Raw genomic sequence first — 17,086 nt, 5'->3', positions numbered from 1 at the left:
ATCATTTTATAGATAAAAAATATCAATGAAAAAATATATTTATATATTATGAATAAAATTAGTCCATATTATTTTAAAATTTGTGCAGGTGAAAAAATAATTGTTATTTTTTAAATCACGTGTAATTTTGTTATTTATAACTAATAATTCTAAACATATAAGTAAATTTCATAATTTTTTAGAGATTTTTTTTTTAATACAATAGAAAACAAATGATTTCACAATCATTTAAAATTATAATATCAAAATTAATAAATACAAACGAAATTATAAACGTCTAAGTAAATTAAAATTATTATTAATAAAAATGAAATTTAAAACAAAATAGCCAGAAATTTAAACTGAAAGATCTTAAACACAAAGCCAGAATTTAAACTGAAACAGAAAAGCTAGCTTAATCACTATAGAACCAATAATATTTGCATAGGAAATTATAATATCAAAATTAATAAATACAAACGAAATTATAAACGTCTAAGTAAATTAAAATTATTATTAATAAAAATGAAATTTAAAACAAAATAGCCAGAAATTTAAACTGAAAGATCTTAAACACAAAGCCAGAATTTAAACTGAAACAGAAAAGCTAGCTTAATCACTATAGAACCAATAATATTTGCATTGGAAACGTGAAAGTATCTGAATATTCATAATTCTGAATGGTCTAGAACCACTACATGAAGAATGCCATTGGAAGAACTACAAGAAAAGCTTCTGTTACAATTACATATTTAATTTGCACCACACAGGGATAACAAAACCATTTTCCTCATTAAAATTAGCTAGCAAGTGCCAGAGACCATTTGTGAGAGCTGATCTTGAGGTTAAAGATGCTTTCAATATGCCAAAACCCTGCAGTTGTACAGTGGAAACAATCTCGAATGAATAACTAATATGTCAGAAAAATCAAACTAGCAGAACACAAGAGCTTTAGTTTTGAACCTTCTTACCTCCTTAATGCCAATGGTCACATTTTTTTCAATCACGTCCCTAAGTGATATCTTTAAGCGTTTGACTAACGCATAACCTGACATCAGAGACGCTGGTGCTACAACCAAGTCATCAGTAACTATGAACATTGCTGGTAGGTTGGCATGAACTTTGAAAAATCCTTCAGAAGATGACTTTGGGTCTACTAACTTCATCTTATGGTTTTCATCACAATAAAATGTTGAAGTATGTTCACAAATTGGAAACATCTGCTTGCATATGTTTGATTGGAAGTGTTGGGCAACGTTAGGATACAAAAGCCGGCATTTATCTTCCTTTGATACGAAAAATTTCTCTTCAATTAGACCATCTATGCTATTATATAAATTATCAACACACCCAATAGAAGAATATGCTCTCAACAATCGCACTACTCCTCCCAATGGTAAAGTGAGAATACCCGAAAGGAACTCGGCAAAATCTTCTGCACCCTCAGCATATAATATCTTCCTATTTGATTTTCTCACAACTATCTTCACTTTGATTTGGAGAGTACAAGGGTATCCAACGAAAGAAACAGGATAACTTAAACCCTCCAAAATTGGTTTGTTTACAAAGAAAAAATGTGACAGAGCTGTCTTGGACAATAAAGAACACTTAAGTAGATCCAGTATCTGTAGAAATTACAGTGAGTAACATAATATAGGAGAAAATGATTAGTAAATGAATTTAAAAAGAAAATTTTGCAGGTGATAATAAAGGGCCAATAACCAAGTAATGCAAATCAGGAAATGAAAAATAACCTGTCTCTTGTTTACGTTCATATCAATGATTTCTAATGAAAGCACGCCATCTCCTTCATTCCTCTTTAAGAATGAGTCGAAGAAACTCCTTAAGGATTGAATGTCTTCATACATTATGTTAGGAACGAGATGCAGATTATCTGTGATGATAAAAGTAGTACCATCACGTAAAAATCCTTGGTAGGCTTCTTGACTTTGGAATGGAAGAATATGGTCCATAATATTCCCGCATTCGCATCTTTGATTTTTAAAGGTACTCAGCATGTTTATGCCACATTCATGGAAGTTCGGACAGATAAAGTAGCTTGTGGGATCAGTGTCATCAATGTTAAGTTTAAGACTCCTGCAATGATGTTCTGCTGAGTTCCTTGGCCTCACTAGCATTTCTTTGCATGTGTCTGAACACAAATACTCTTTGTTAAGGTTTACGACACTTTCATAGAGTGTGTTTAGAGAACCAACTTGAACTGGACCCCGAAGTGAGTCCTGCTGCACTAGCCTGGCGATGGTTCCTAAAGGCATGGTTAAGAAGCTATAAAGAACATCCAGAAATTCTTTATTTGCCCCTGCACATATGACACTGTGTGTCTTTTTCTCCACCATAAGTATCAATGGCACTTCGTCTGACATTGTAGCAACTAGCAAAACAAGAACCACAGTTCAAGAGCTAGAGATAATAAAAAGGTAAAAGATAAGAAGGTTCGTAGTTGTATCATCAGAGTTCAATGACCTGACATGCATACACATATAAGAAGTGTTCTTGTGCAAGAAGCAGGTTCTTAATATTGCATACTATTTTTACGTCAGAAAACAAAAAGTAAAAATACCGGAAAAGATCAAGAAATCAAACACGAGAAACCAAGAAAGGTCCTCCGTTTCTTGGTGCAGGAGAATGCAAGTTTCCGAAATGGCACAACAAAGGCCAAAAACGCTGTTCGTTTTCGTGATATCTTCTGCAACTTCGTCGGAGAGCGGAGAGCCAGAACTTGAGTACGTACAAGAATTTGTTAAAAGGAAATGGTCTCGGATGCGTTTCTAAGTTAATTTTAGTATTAAAATAAGTCCTTTTAACTATTAAAATGAGATGATTGCAGCTATTATTATAATAATAATATTAAAGAAACACAATAATAATATAAAAGAAACCACTTTTATTAATATTAAATGGTATATATACCGACCCTGCGTACTCACGATACAGTGTAAACCTTTATCAATAGATCCTATTGGAGGGAGATAAAAAAACCGTTTAAAATAAAAATTGTTAAGATAATTAGAACAAACCTAGACAAAATCAAGCACGACTCAGGCGATTTTACAACATTCTTTTTCTCCAATTTTCCGAACGGATTTTGTGAGTTGGACATGTTCAAGATCTTCCAAAAATGGGCAGGAGTGAAAGAAGTTTTCATTGCTTGAAAGCTAAACAAGAGGGGCAGGAGATTTGGTTTTGTCCGGTTCTTCGAAGTGGGAAACATGGCAAGATTGGAGAAGGAGTTAGACCAAATATATATAGGGAACGTGAAGCTCTTTGTCAATATTCTGAGATATCGGAGGCTTGACCCTATCACTAGCAGAGTGTCGCCTAGGGTCTTCAAGACCCCTCCGATGGTGCCTTGTTCTGGGTCTAGGAGGAGGGGAGGGGAAGGACTGCTGGAAGGAGGGAGGGAGAGGAGGAAGGAGGTTTGGGTGAGAAAGAAAGGGGAGGAGTCATATGCTGATGTAGTAAAAGGAGGACCCCAAAAGGTGTGGAAGGGACCAATGTTTTCAGCACAAAAACAGGTATTACCGTGGATGGAGTCAAGTGTTATCGGCCAGTTTTGTGCAAAACTGGATTTTGACCAGTTACGTGAAGAGTTCCTGAAAGGTGGATTGAGCATGGTTTATTTGCGCTCATTAGGAGACAATCTAGCTTTGCTAATGCCAAGGGAAGGGGAGAGTATGCAGGCCCTTATAAAGCTTAATAAGGAGTGGTTCGAGAGTGTTTTCTCCAACATCGAACCATGGTCGGAAAATCGTGTAGCGAGCCATAAAATTGTGTGGGTAAGGTGTTATGGTCTACCCCTTACTCTCTGGAACAAGGAATGCTTTTCTAAAGTGGTGGGAGATAAGGCAACGATAGTGTCCATTGGCAAATCCACTCTTCTGTGGGAGAATTTGGAGTACGCTAGTCTCCAAGTCAGGATGCTAAAGAACCAGAATGTAAGGATGGTGGCTGATATGAAGATCAATAATAAAATCTACAACATTTGTATAGAAGAAGAAGTAACATGTGGGAATAGAGGTTCAAGCAGGTGCAACTATGGCGGCTTTGGTTCCTCGGATAGCGTCTCCTCGTTGGAAACCTATGTAGAGGACACATCTTCAGTGAATAGTTGCGAAGAGGAAGGAAATGATCGGGGTTGGGGAGGAGAGTGGCCTAGAGGGGAGGTGCTCGGTGGCGAAGAGAACGGAGAAGATGACTTAATCGGAAGGGAGGTGGAGGGCAACGGTGAGTGCAAAGAGCAAACGACAAAAGGGTTGGTATTTGAGGAAGCTAGTTTTAAGGGATCAGATTGTCAGAGGATCAGTGCTAAAAGTTTCACCGATGTGGAAAGAGTATACCAAAAGGTCACTGAAGAAGCTGTGTTTCTGAACACCATAAATCACGGATCTGCAGCTTTTTACAGTAATCCCTTTTATCAGGCTGACTTGGCCAAGTTAGTGGTGGATGAGGAATTAAGTTCTACCCAGCTCGAGCCCATATTCTCTACGGGTCAAGAAGGAAACCCGATGGCCCAAATTGGCAAAGGACAGTCCCAGTTGCTGGCCCATGAGGATGAAGGTTTTGGAGAGCCCCAACTCGAGCCCATTTTCTCTCTGGGTCAAGAAGTAAACCTGACGGCCCAATATGGCAAAGGGCTGTCTCTTTCGCTGGTCCGTGAGGAAGAAAGTATTGGAGAACCCCTAAGTATGGGAGATAGGTCGAAACATGAAGGGGGAAAATCCCGCGCATACCAGAATAACCAAGAAGAAGTTATGGAGGTGCGGGAGTTGGAGAAAAGTAATGGCATGGAAATACGTGGCGCTGAGGCCGGAAAAGGGGGTCGTGGAAACAGGAACCCATCTCCTAGGCGTAAGCTGAGAACGAAGGGGATGTGGGAAGTGGGTGAACCAAGTACCCATCCACGGAGGTCAGTTAGAATAAGAGCAAGGTCCTCTCAGGTTAGGAAATCTGCCTCCTCTAAAGCAGGAACGTTATCTGCAACAATTTCTGATGGGGATATAATTAATTGTAACTCAAGGCTCCGGGATCCAGATGTTACGGAGGAACCAGTAAAGCTATGGGAGCTGGGTAAACATATGGGAATTGTATGTCGAAGGATCGAAGAAGAGGTTGTGCAGGAATATCAGAGTATGGAAGTGAGAGATGTAGAATTTGCACAGAAGATTGAAGAGGGTGTTATAAAAGGTCTCTTATGCTGATCGTTAGCTTGAATATACGAGGATTGGGGGGAGGAACAAAGACCAGATATTTGAAAAATCTGATTTCAAGAGAAGGAGCAGAGTTTGTATGCATTCAAGAAACGAAGCTGAAGGGGTTCAGTGATGCTAGGTGTTTTGCTTTGTGGGGGAATAATAGAATCGGGTGGATTCATTATGAAGGTGACAATGGAGGTGGAAGCTTGTTGTCCATGTGGCACAAAGATATGTTCCGCTACGATAGTCATGTGATGGGGAAGGGGTTCATAGTTATCTATGGTCAGCACCTAAGGTCCTCACGAATGTGTGTTATTGCAAACATATACTCAGCTTGCAGCCTAAGAGAAAAGAAGATGCTCTGGGAGGAGATTACGGGAATTAAAGGGGCGTCACAGGAGTTGGTTTGGTGTCTCTGTGGGGATTTTAATGCTGTAAGAAGCAAACGAGAAAGGAAAGGTGTTAGTAGTTGGGGTGTTACTTCAAGTGGCCATACTAGCGAGATTAATGGATTCAATAGGTTTATTGTATCTAATATGCTCTTGGATCTTCCTATTGTAGGGAAAACTTACACGTGGTTTAAAGAAAATGGGTCGGCTAAGAGCAGACTTGATAGAATCCTTGTCTCTGAGGAGTGGTTGAATATATGGCCAAAATGCAAACAATATGTCCAACAGAGGGAAGTGTCTGATCACTGTGCTTTGGTGGTGAAGACCTTGGATAAGGACTGGGGTCCTAAACCTTTTCGAACCATTGATGCCTGGCATATGGAGAAAGGTTTTAATGGGATGGTGAAGGATAAGTGGCAATCCTACTCAACCCAAAGGAATGTTATCTTGAACATCAAGGATAAGCTGAAGTTACTCAAAGGGGATTTAAAAGTTTGGAATAGAGACGTGTTCGGCAACTTGAGGTATTTTGTGCCAAATTGAGGCTTTTGACAACCAAGATTTGGATGGAGGTTCGGTGGAAAGTGGGAGGGTGGTAAGATTGGAATTACTGAACCAGCTAGGGGAGGTAGACAGAAAGATTGATTCTCTCATTAGTCAAAAAGCAAGAGTTAGTTGGTTCAAGCATGGAGATTCGTGCACCAAATTTTTCCATTCCTCCTTACGATGGAGAAGGCTTAGAAATGAAGTGAAAGGAGTGGAGGTTGGGGGTCAGTGGTGTGAGGAGCCATGTACGGTTCGAGCAGAAGTAAAGAAATTGTTTGAGACTAGGTTCAAAGCAACGAGGGATTTTGGGGTAAGGCTTGATGCAGTTGAGTTTAAAACACTCTCCCCAGAATACAACTTGTTTCTTATCTCCGACTTTAAGGAGGATGAAGTCAAGGAAGCGGTGTGGCAATGTGAAGGATCAAAGAGCCCTGAACCCGATGGATTCAACTTTAACTTTATTAGGAAAAGTTGGGAGTTTATAAAAGATGAGTTTGTTAAGGCCTTGGCCTTATTCCATGAAACAGGATCTATACCTAAGGGATGTAATGCGTCCTTCATAGCACTGGTACCAAAAGTGAAGGATCCCTCTTCGTTGGAGCAATACCGACCCATCTCCCTAGTGGGGGTTATATACAAAGTTATTGCAAAGGTGTTGGCTGATAGAATAAAGAAAGTGTTGAACTCTATTGTTGATGAAAATCAGTCTGCTTTCTTAAAGGGAATAAGGATTTTGGACACTGTGCTCATGGCCAATGAGGTGGTAGAAGATCTTAGAAGGAGTGGGAGGAATGGGCTATGCTTGAAGGTGGACTTCGAAAAAGCTTACGACTCGGTGAGGTGGGAGTTTCTGTATGATATGCTCTATAAGATGAGTTTTCACAACAAGTGGGTGATGTGGATGCGAGGTTGTATGGAATCGGCCACAATGTCTGTATTAGTCAATGGGAGCCCAACGGAGGAATTCAAACCTTCAAGAGGTTTGAGGCAGGGTGACCCGCTTGCTCCGTTCCTCTTCATTGTGGTTGCAGAAGGCCTCGCTGGGTTAGTCAGACAAGCAAATAAGGCCAATCTGCTATCAGGTGTTAAGTTTGGTAGAGGAGAGGAGGAGCTCAGTATCTTGCAATTTGCAGATGATACCCTCTTTCTATGTGAAGCGACTCATAGCAACGTGGTTGTTGTGAAGGCGATTCTAAGGGGGTTTGAACTAGCATCAGGTTTAAAGATAAATTTCCATAAGTCAAAGATTGCAGGTGTAAATGTGGATAGCTTCGCTTTGATAAGTTATGCAAAGACTCTGAGTTGTGCCCAGATGGGAGTCCCGTTTAAATACTTGGGATTAGAAGTGGGGGGGAACCCAAGGAAGGTGAAGTTTTGGGAACCTGTGTTAACCAAACTCAAAGCTAGACTCAATGTTTGGAAATATCGTTTTTTTGTCAATGGCAGGAATAATATGTCTAATCAAATCGGTTATCTCAGCGATCCCGCTATTCTACCTATCCATCTTCAAAGCACCAGAATCTATATATAAAAGCATAATCAACATTCAACAGAGGTTTTTGTGGGGATGGGGGAAGGAGAAGAAGCCGATATCTTGGGTCAGCTGGGAAGATGTGTGCAAACCGAAGGAGGAGGGTGGGTTAGGGATCAGAGATATTCAGAAGTTCAACTATGCCCTCCTAGCCAAGTGGAGATGGCAGATTGTGTCCGAAGAAAATGAGAGGTGGAAAGACTTATTGGTCTCAAAGTATGGGATGAATTTCGATCGTTCGCTTGGTCCAGTCAAATTCCAATCATGGTGGTGGAGAGATTTGCAGAAAGTATGTACAGAGGGAGAAGGAGGAGGGTGGGTCCAAAATCAGTTAGTATGGAAGGTAGGAGGAGGTGAGAAAGTGAACTTCTGGGAGGATGTGTGGATTGGCAGTATGAATCTCAAATCCCTCTTCCCTAGACTGTTCTCATTATCCTTAGACCAGGGTCTAATGGTGAGTGAGGTTGGGGAATGGGTAGGTGCCGCATGGAGGTGGAATTTAAGGTGGAGAAGGGATAGGTTTGAGTGGGAAATCCCGTTGGAAAATAACCTTGTCCAACATTTATCCCGAGTTAGCCTGCTAAGGGATCAAAAGGATGTCCTGACGTGGGGGTGTGATGGATCGGGGTCCTTCTCTGTGCATTCTGCATTTGAATGCCTAGCTAAACAGGTCAGAAGTCCGCACCAGGAAGTGTTTGAGTATCTGTGGAGAATCAAAGCTTTCCCCAATACAATAACCACAGCTTGGAGAGTCCTCCTAGGTAGAATCCCAACTAGAGTTGGTTTGAGGAGGAGAGGAGTGTTGTTAAACACAATCTTATGTGAGCTATGTCAAGCAAAGGAGGAATCGTGCCATCATATCTTCTTAGAATGTCCCTTCGCCCTGAAAGTATGGACGCTGTGTTTTAAATGGATTGACATCTCGTTTGTGCAGCACAATGTTCCTTTGATGCACTTTGAAAATTTCTGCTTGCCTCAATTGAGTAGTAAGCAAAATCTCTTGTGGAAAGGAGTTTGGGCATGTGTAGTGAGGAGTATTTGGGAGCATAGGAATGTTGTTGTGTTCAAACAAGGTGTTGTTGATGCGGAAGAGACTTTCTTGTTGGCTCAACTCAAATCATGGCAATGGTTAAAGCATAAAGGTCACCGCTGTAACTATTCTATGGCTGATTGGGTCCTAAATCCACTTATCTGTATCAAAAGCTTTAAGTAACGGGTTGCTGGAAAGGTTTTTCTTGAGGAGAGGCCTTAGGTGTTGCAGGAACAGAGGTAAAATAGAGGAGTTGTCATCAAGAGCAGAAGAGCGGCTTGGCAGAAAGCCTTCAAAGGGGTTGTCTGGTGCAAGAGGATCCCCGGTGTTGGGGCTGGAGAGAACGCAGGTTGCAGGTGTGCTAAAGGAGTAGGTGTTGCAGGTAATGGAAGGTGTTATGGTGAAGTGACTGTTCTGGCTCTTGATGGTGTTGAGGGAGTCTGGTAGGCTTTTGAACCAGCAGTAGAGAGGCCCTGTATGGACTGGTTTTCTAATAGGTTGGTCCAGCTAGTGGCAAGGAGGAGTAAATCTGTCCAGAATGGGGTGTAAGGTGAAGGGGGAAATTTTGATGTTGTTGGTTTTTTCTCCACCTGTAGTGTACAGTGCACCTGATTTCTCTTTAGAGGGGAGGCAGTTGGAAGGCAGCCACTGTGGTTCTTGTTTCCAGGGGGAAGGCCATAGTTTCCAATCTTGAATCTGCCTGCTCTTCTGAGCCGTGAAGGTGTTGTCTGGCCTTGAGTGGTACTGCTGTAGGTTGGTGTGGTAAGGGCTGATGGTGGAACATTTTATGTTGCTGCCAGGTCTGGTACTGTGGTTCGGTTGGCCTAGTGTATAATGGCATTGGGAGTATGCGCTGCTAGTGTTGTGAAGCAAAGCGTGAATTGAGCGAGGCACATCAATAATGACTCCTAATCTGCAGTAGCCTACTGGACAGCCTTGAGCATTGAGGTAGTTGACCTGGAGTGCGACCTGCAGTTGACCTGCAGTTGGTTTTGGTGCGTATAGTTTTCATAAGTGGAGTGTGAAGAGTGTTGTTGACCAACACATCTTGGCTTGGTCAGCTGCTGTTTTCACTCTACTCATTGGCATCGGTGGTGTTTCCTGGTATTTGGAATGGGAGAAATTGGCCCTCTGCTCCATCAATCTTTGAAGCCATTAGCCTTTTGGTCTTCTAGCATAATGGTTCTCAGCTGGAAATGGGTTTAGCTTTTAAAATTTATAGGAAGAGTATCTAGTTTAAGCAGGTTTGTGTGAGCCTATATGTGCTCCCTGGTGTTTGGTTTTATGTATACGGGTTGGGACACCGCTGAAGTGTCCCTCTTTTATTTATTAATTCTTTGCTGATCAAAAAAAAAATAGAACAAACAGTGTCTAACTTCTCTAAGTAATATTCAAAAGTATAATTCCTCTCAACTTTCTTTTTCTTCAAAAAAAAAATAAAAATTAACCTCCTCTAAACATCATCTTAACCTTTGATCTTAGCAAGGATTTCGTAAATACATCTTTTGGATTTTCTTCTAAGAATCCTAACCTCTTTAGACCCAATAATGTCACTTATGAAATACGGTTGATTATCTATTTGTTTCTTCTTCTCGTGGTAAATTTGATGATCATCTAAATGTTTAGGGTTTAGGAGTCACACAATCTTGTACAATACCAATTATTTAGATAAAGACATATGGTATTGGCGTTCCCTGCATAATCACCATTCACATACCAATTATTTAGATTCTAAAGTTGATAACTAAAATCTTTGTACTTAATTAAATACCAATTTAAAAATTATTTATCAATAATAAAAACTAATTTAGATACCAATAATTTTTTTAGTCTTTAAAATATTATCTAATTTAGTCAATACAGTAACTAATTATTTTTTATCTTTAAAATTAATTTCTATTTAATAATTTTCTAATAGTGTTGAAATTACCCTATGACCACCAATTGTGCTTTATACTTATTAACTTCATCAACTCACTCAATTTTGTCTTGAAAATCCATTTTACTCATTTTGCTTTAGATGCCATATCCATGAGCTCCCAAATTTTATTATTTTCTATTGAGCTTATTTCATTGTTCATACTCTTCAACCATTTCACAAATCAAGAAACAAAGTGGGATCATCACTCATAATTTCTTGTACCACGTAGACCTTTACTTCTTTTTCACTCAACTCATCACCACTCACAAATCCTTCCATCAAGTTAGTTTCCTCCTTTTTCTTCTTTCAACTTCATTTGCTTGTGAATTTTCTACTTCATTCTAGCATCATTACCCCGTCACATTATTCTCAACATCGTTATAAAGTTTCACGTCTTCCTTTAAACTATCACCATTACTCTTACTTTCATGCTCTCACTTACTTTCTTCACTATTGAAATGATCATCATTCAAAACTAATTTTGATTATTATACACAATTTAATAACTAAAAATGAGTGTGCGCGAGGTGAAGTTATTAGCTAATATTATTATACACAATTTAAGTGAAACTAACTATTTTGATTACTTATTAAAAATAGTAATTAAATTTACTTAATATTTTTATTTTTTATAATAAAGAGTTTTTTTTTTAATTTACCTTCATCGTATTTATTGGGAATAATATTTAATTTTTTAGTAAAGTTATATTTTGAAATAATATCATTAAATAGGGTTTAAGAAATTGAAATTTGTCTATATTTTTTATGACTCTTTTACGACAAGTGTATCATGTCAGAAGTAATAATTTGAACCTAAGAACGAATATCGAACCCATAAGGAATAATTATTTAAAATCCTAATAGTAGGATTCACTCGTTTGTAGCTTCAATGAATGAAAACATATAACAATATTCCATCTTGATTGACATTGATGCACATATAAAAATCATTCATATTGATTTCTTAGATACAAAATTATTAAGAGAGTCTCCTAAATATCGATTCCTCACATATTTATAAAAAATTCTTATCATTACAAACATGTTATAAAATAATTAACATTTCAAATTTATTCCTAGCATTCAAATATGTTAAGCATTATCATTTAGGTCAGATACTCATAAGTACTTTTCAGTCAAATCTAAGGATCATAATCATGAATAGTTTCAAGCTTTTGAGAATAAAATGATAATGACAATCATCAATCAATAACTGAATATTGTAAGTAAATATCACCTCAATACATAAGAGTTTGAACAAATTACTCCCAATCCCAAAGAAAAGAAGTAGCCACTCATATTGACCATTACAAGCATAGAAAACAAGAAAAGAAGATCCAAGGTGTTTCTCCGTGATGGCTGCTCCTCTAGGGTTTTCTTATCTCTCCATATCCTCTCAATGATGTTTAGGGTTAAGCCTCATGCCTTCTATTTAATCCAATTGGACTTGAATTAAGTGACATTTCGTTCAAGCGAAGTATTGCTTGCTTAAATGAGTTTCATGAGAAAAAATCAAACTTTGTATTTTCATTTTGTCTTTAACTTGGCTCATTCTCCTTTAGCGCGCTCTCTCTCTCTCTATATATATACACACACACACATATATATATATATATATATACACATATATACATATATATACATATATATAGGCATTCTTTGCTTCACAACATTAATTTTAGTATAATTGTTAATTTGAACCATGACTCATAGGTCAATCCCAACCCCAACTCACTCCTAAAATAAACCTTCTTATATTGGATCATTAAAATGAGTGAGTTGAAAAAGACTCAACCCTCAAAGCACATAAAGTGGGTTAAGGTTAGAGCCAAAATGAGTTTGACTCACCACCCGACTTCAATTATTGCATGATCCTTAAAATATTATGAATTTCAAATTTGATCTTTAAATATTTTACATTAATTATAAATTGGTCCTTAAATTAATTTTTGCTATTTTCAAAATTAATTGGATGGTTAAGGTCCAATTTAACTTGTTTGACTAGGCCAACCCAACCTAACTTGGGTTTGGCTTGACCCGTCATTGTCTGACATGGATTTAACCTTGGTCGGCCCTATCTCAATCTAAATTAACATGCCCGACATAAGCCCAACTCGAATCAACTTGAAGTGGGCTTGACTCTACTCTACTCGATGATTTGTGACTCACTTAGTCTAATGTGGCCCAACTCGACTAGGTCCAATTAAGGGTTGACTCTACTTGAGTAGTTGTGTATCCAACACGACTTGGCTCGATGTGGACCGGACTAGACTCGCCCTTATGTGTGCCCGACTCTACTTGGTCCAAGGTGGGCCAAACTTGACTAGCCAAGGTTGGCTCTAATTAACCTGATCTGAGGTGGGTTTGAGTCAACTCAACCCGAGGTGATCCTGAATCAACTCAACTCGAGGTGGCTAGACTCAACTTGAGCCGAGGTAGGCCTAAGTAAACTTAACCTAAGGTGGGTCTGACTCAACATGGTCTGAGATACGCTTAACTCGACTCAACCTGATTTGGAACCAATGGGACTCAGACCAAGGTGGGCACAAATAAACTTGACTCAAGGCGGCCCAACTATGACCGTTGAAGATGTTATCTATGTAAGATTCAATGACTTTAAGCCTAAAAATAAATTATCAAAGTCAACTAAATTTGTTGTCTCGTAAGAGCAACTCATCAAATGGTCAATCAATTGCACTACACGATAAATTAGTGCACTAGATGGTTAGACGAATACATAAGACAATTTGTCTAGTCCCTTAACAAAGAAAAGATGAGTGCACTTATGTTCTTATGTTTTGATCATAACAAAAAATGACTGAATGACTTAAATATTGAAACATTTGAGCAATGTTTCTATAGTGTTAGTATTCATAGATGGTCTAAACATTTATAACATATATTCATTAGATGGTGTGATAAGCTTCGTTTAGTGCATAACAAATCCATATTGAATGTGTTACTTGGTTTTAACCATGATTTGTATAGTTGCAGTATATAGTAGACCCTTCAAGCATTTATAATTGAATTCAGGATAGACAGTCTAACTAATTGTGGAACGAATAACAAGTTTTGATTATAATTGTTAAATGAAATCTTCTGAATTCATGTATTTATTAAAACATTGATAAAAAAAAGATTTGAAATAGTTTGTTCAAATAAATCTTGTGAATATCTTTTCTAATGAACTGCACATATCTCTCAATCTACTTTAAATAGAAACAAATTGAATAAATTGAAAAGAGATAGCTTTGAAGAATGTTACCCCGCACGTTATGTCTCGTTCGGGGTATCGAAAACTTGAACAAGCACTGATGGTGGAAAATGATCAATCTAAACAGGGGACGTTGTCTGAGAATGTGGAAACAGGGGTCACTTCTCCTCCATCACCACCTTTTCGCCATGTAAAATGGAAGAGGGTCGAATTAAAAATTCGGGTGCACCAAGTTCTGAGCAATCCAGGGTTATCATCGAAAAAATTGTAAGCTATTTTTGTTATTTTCATTTATTTTAAAGCATTGATTATATTAATTCTTTAAAATATGATTTTTGTGTACTCTTGCAGGATTCCTTGGAATCCGACGGTAAATTTGTTGTTGAAGGTCGTCACGATATCCTGGTTGAAGCAATTGGACGACCTAAGCACTGTGGTCGTGTTCGTGCAGCTGGACAAGGGGTCAAAATTAAACTATATTTTGTTGTTTCAGAACGATAGTCATCCTCCTCCTCCAAAGAGAACGAAACTCAAATGAAGACTAATATACATGAAGAATTAATGGAGGAGATTAGAAAGGAGACCGATTTGATGTGGCTAGAGATGAAAAAGGAGAATGATCGAATGCGACAAGAGTTTCTATCGCAACAACTTTGTGCTGAGCCGATTGAACCCCTTGTTAGTCCCACTCCCAAGAGCACAAAGGGGAGTTGTGCGGCTCCTCCAACATCAGGGGATGATATCAATGGGCAGACGAAGGATTGTGAGCTACTGGTAGTGAACGGCAAACTTCCTCGGGTGGTGGCCCTTGAAAAAGTCTATCAAGACGCCACCACCTTACTTAACGTTCCTCTCTCCCCTGATGTGGCGAAGGTAACAGTTGAAAAAGTACGATTTCCTGATGCTCGTGTTCCACTACCTTCAGATGAGGTAACCACTGTGGTCGATGCATTTCAGACATTCGTTGCTTGGCCCAGAGACCTCATTCAATTTATGCCCGAACCTCATGTAATAATTTCAATTCATTATATTATTTTTTATCTATATTTATATATTACATATAATTTAATACAAATGTTCTATATGTTGTATAAACCTTTTCGACCACCAAGTCGGAAGAAGAAGCGTGAGGTTCCAATTGACAATCCTATAACTTCATTAGGTCTCATTGCTAGTCAGATTGGTAATGAATCTTTTCCAGTTCCGTGGGATGATACCTTTTTTCAAATAAACACTGAATTGCCACAAATGATGTACAACACAGATTTATCAGAATTTATATTTGGGAATCAGGAGCTCAATATAAGTATAATTCAATTTTTTATGATGTAAGTATCTTTACCTATTATTCAATTTACTTTATGTTAAATTATTACTGATTATGCTTTAACTAATAACTTGTAGGTTTTTGCATGGAGTCCGTCTCACTGAGGGGAAGAAAAATGTGTATGGATTCTTAGATCCTGCATATACTAATCCTGTTGGATCAAAGTCCACTGAGACTCAAACATACATCACTAACACCCTGGAAAAAGAGGGAAAACAAATTTATTTATGCCCTTATACTAATGAGTAAGTTTAATTATATGTCATCAATTATTACTATTTCATGTTTTAAATATTTACTAACTCTTTTATGGATGATATAGGCATCATTGGCAGTTGCTTGTCTTATCAATGGTTGATAAGACTGCTGTGTGGTTTTGTTCCCTACACAAGAAGATTCCCACAAAATTTAAGGATATCATTGATACGTAAGTACACTATAAACTTAACTTTGTATTTTACTAATTAACCATCTACTAACAACGTTTTTTGTATTAACCAGTTCATGTCGTGGATATAACATCCTAAAAGGTCGATCCAGTTCAAATAATTTGAACTACATAAGAATAAAGGTTTGTAATTTTTTTTCTTTCTCTATTATCATTGTTTATCAATATACTAACATATTACTTTTTATTGAATTATAGTGTAATAAACAACCAGGAAGCTTTGAGTGTGGCTATTACAATGGATGATTACCATTATAAGACTAGGTGTTAAAACTGGTTGGAAAGAGGTAATAACATGATATGTTAAATCATTTTTATAATTCTTGAACATATATATATATATATATATATATCTAAAAACTAATTTATGTCAACTATATTTTGCAATGCAGTTATTCACGGACGAAACACCAATGAATTCGGAAGGCATTTCATATGTCAGAGATTCTTGGTCCACCTATTTCATAAATTTTTATAACTCTACCATAGTTAATCAATAGTGTAGGTTTTATTATGTTTGATTACTTGTAAATGTACATTTTGATTCTCTCAATTTATCTCTATATTTTTGTATTTGTCTGGCTGGGTTTGATCATTATGCAGGTTAATTTATATCGTTTAGGGACAATACAAATTGCACTTTAAAAAAAACACTATTTACAAATGCGGTTATTTACCAAAGCCGCATTTGTAAATCTTTTGATTTACAAATGCGGCTTTGGTAAATAACCGCATTTGTAAATGTGATTTACGAATGCGGCTATTACCAAAGCCGCATTCGTAAATCTTAAACCCCTTAAACTCTCAACTCATTCAGAAGAATATACAAATGCGGCTATTTGAAATATCCGCATTCGTAAATCGCATTTACAAATGCGGCTCTATAGCTGCATTTGTATCTCTCTGATTTACGAATGCGTGTTGATCAAATGCAGCTCTATGGCCGCATTTGTAAATGTAAAATAGCCGCATTTGATTAGCATTTCTGCGCTAGTGGTACCTTGTTTTCTTATTACACATTATCTAGAATGAAATTATTTTTTTATTATATTTTGATTTGTTTTTACTAATACATATTAAAAATACTTTCCAATTAGTTTCTTAAATAGATTCAAAACAAAAAAAATTGGAAGATTACAAATTAATTTTTTTATTTTAAGTGTCTAGCACGAAAAAGATGAAGATATGGAGATACTAGTGTCCAAGTGCAGATATAAGGAGATTGAAGTGGAGAACAAAATAATGCAAGCCAAAAAAAAATATATATATTGTAACCTAAATTTTGATGACAAAATTGTTATTCCCACCAATCTCCCTACGCTTAGTAAAGGTGACACCTTATGACCGAAACATTCTTCGCCTAATAGGCGACTACACTCATTGTCATTGTCTAATGGATGACTCATCCTTTTCTAGCACTTAAACCTTAGATTACTCCACACTATCATTTATAAATAATTTTAAAAATAAGTTAATTAAAATAATTTT

At 37.4% G+C, this 17,086-nt stretch overlaps 1 protein-coding gene across 1 annotated transcript; it reads right to left on the bottom strand.

Moving 5' to 3' along the window:
- Window positions 1-723: 723 nt before the first annotated feature.
- On the bottom strand, window positions 724-2,363 carry LOC137824615 (uncharacterized). Its single transcript, XM_068630282.1, has 3 exons — window positions 1,734-2,363; window positions 951-1,604; window positions 724-852 (listed from the first exon to the last, which is right to left on the bottom strand). The coding sequence occupies exons 1-3, from the start codon at window positions 2,361-2,363 to the stop codon at window positions 724-726; spliced, it is 1,413 nt and encodes a 470-aa protein (XP_068486383.1).
- Between the last annotated feature and the right edge of the window lie 14,723 nt (window positions 2,364-17,086).

This window comes from Phaseolus vulgaris, chromosome 8 (assembly GCF_000499845.2).
Source record: "Phaseolus vulgaris cultivar G19833 chromosome 8, P. vulgaris v2.0, whole genome shotgun sequence".
In the NCBI taxonomy this organism is placed as follows: Eukaryota; Viridiplantae; Streptophyta; class Magnoliopsida; order Fabales; family Fabaceae; genus Phaseolus; species Phaseolus vulgaris.
The sequence above is the reverse complement of the archived record's forward strand: the minus strand, read 5'-3'. Positions and strand labels throughout refer to the sequence as shown.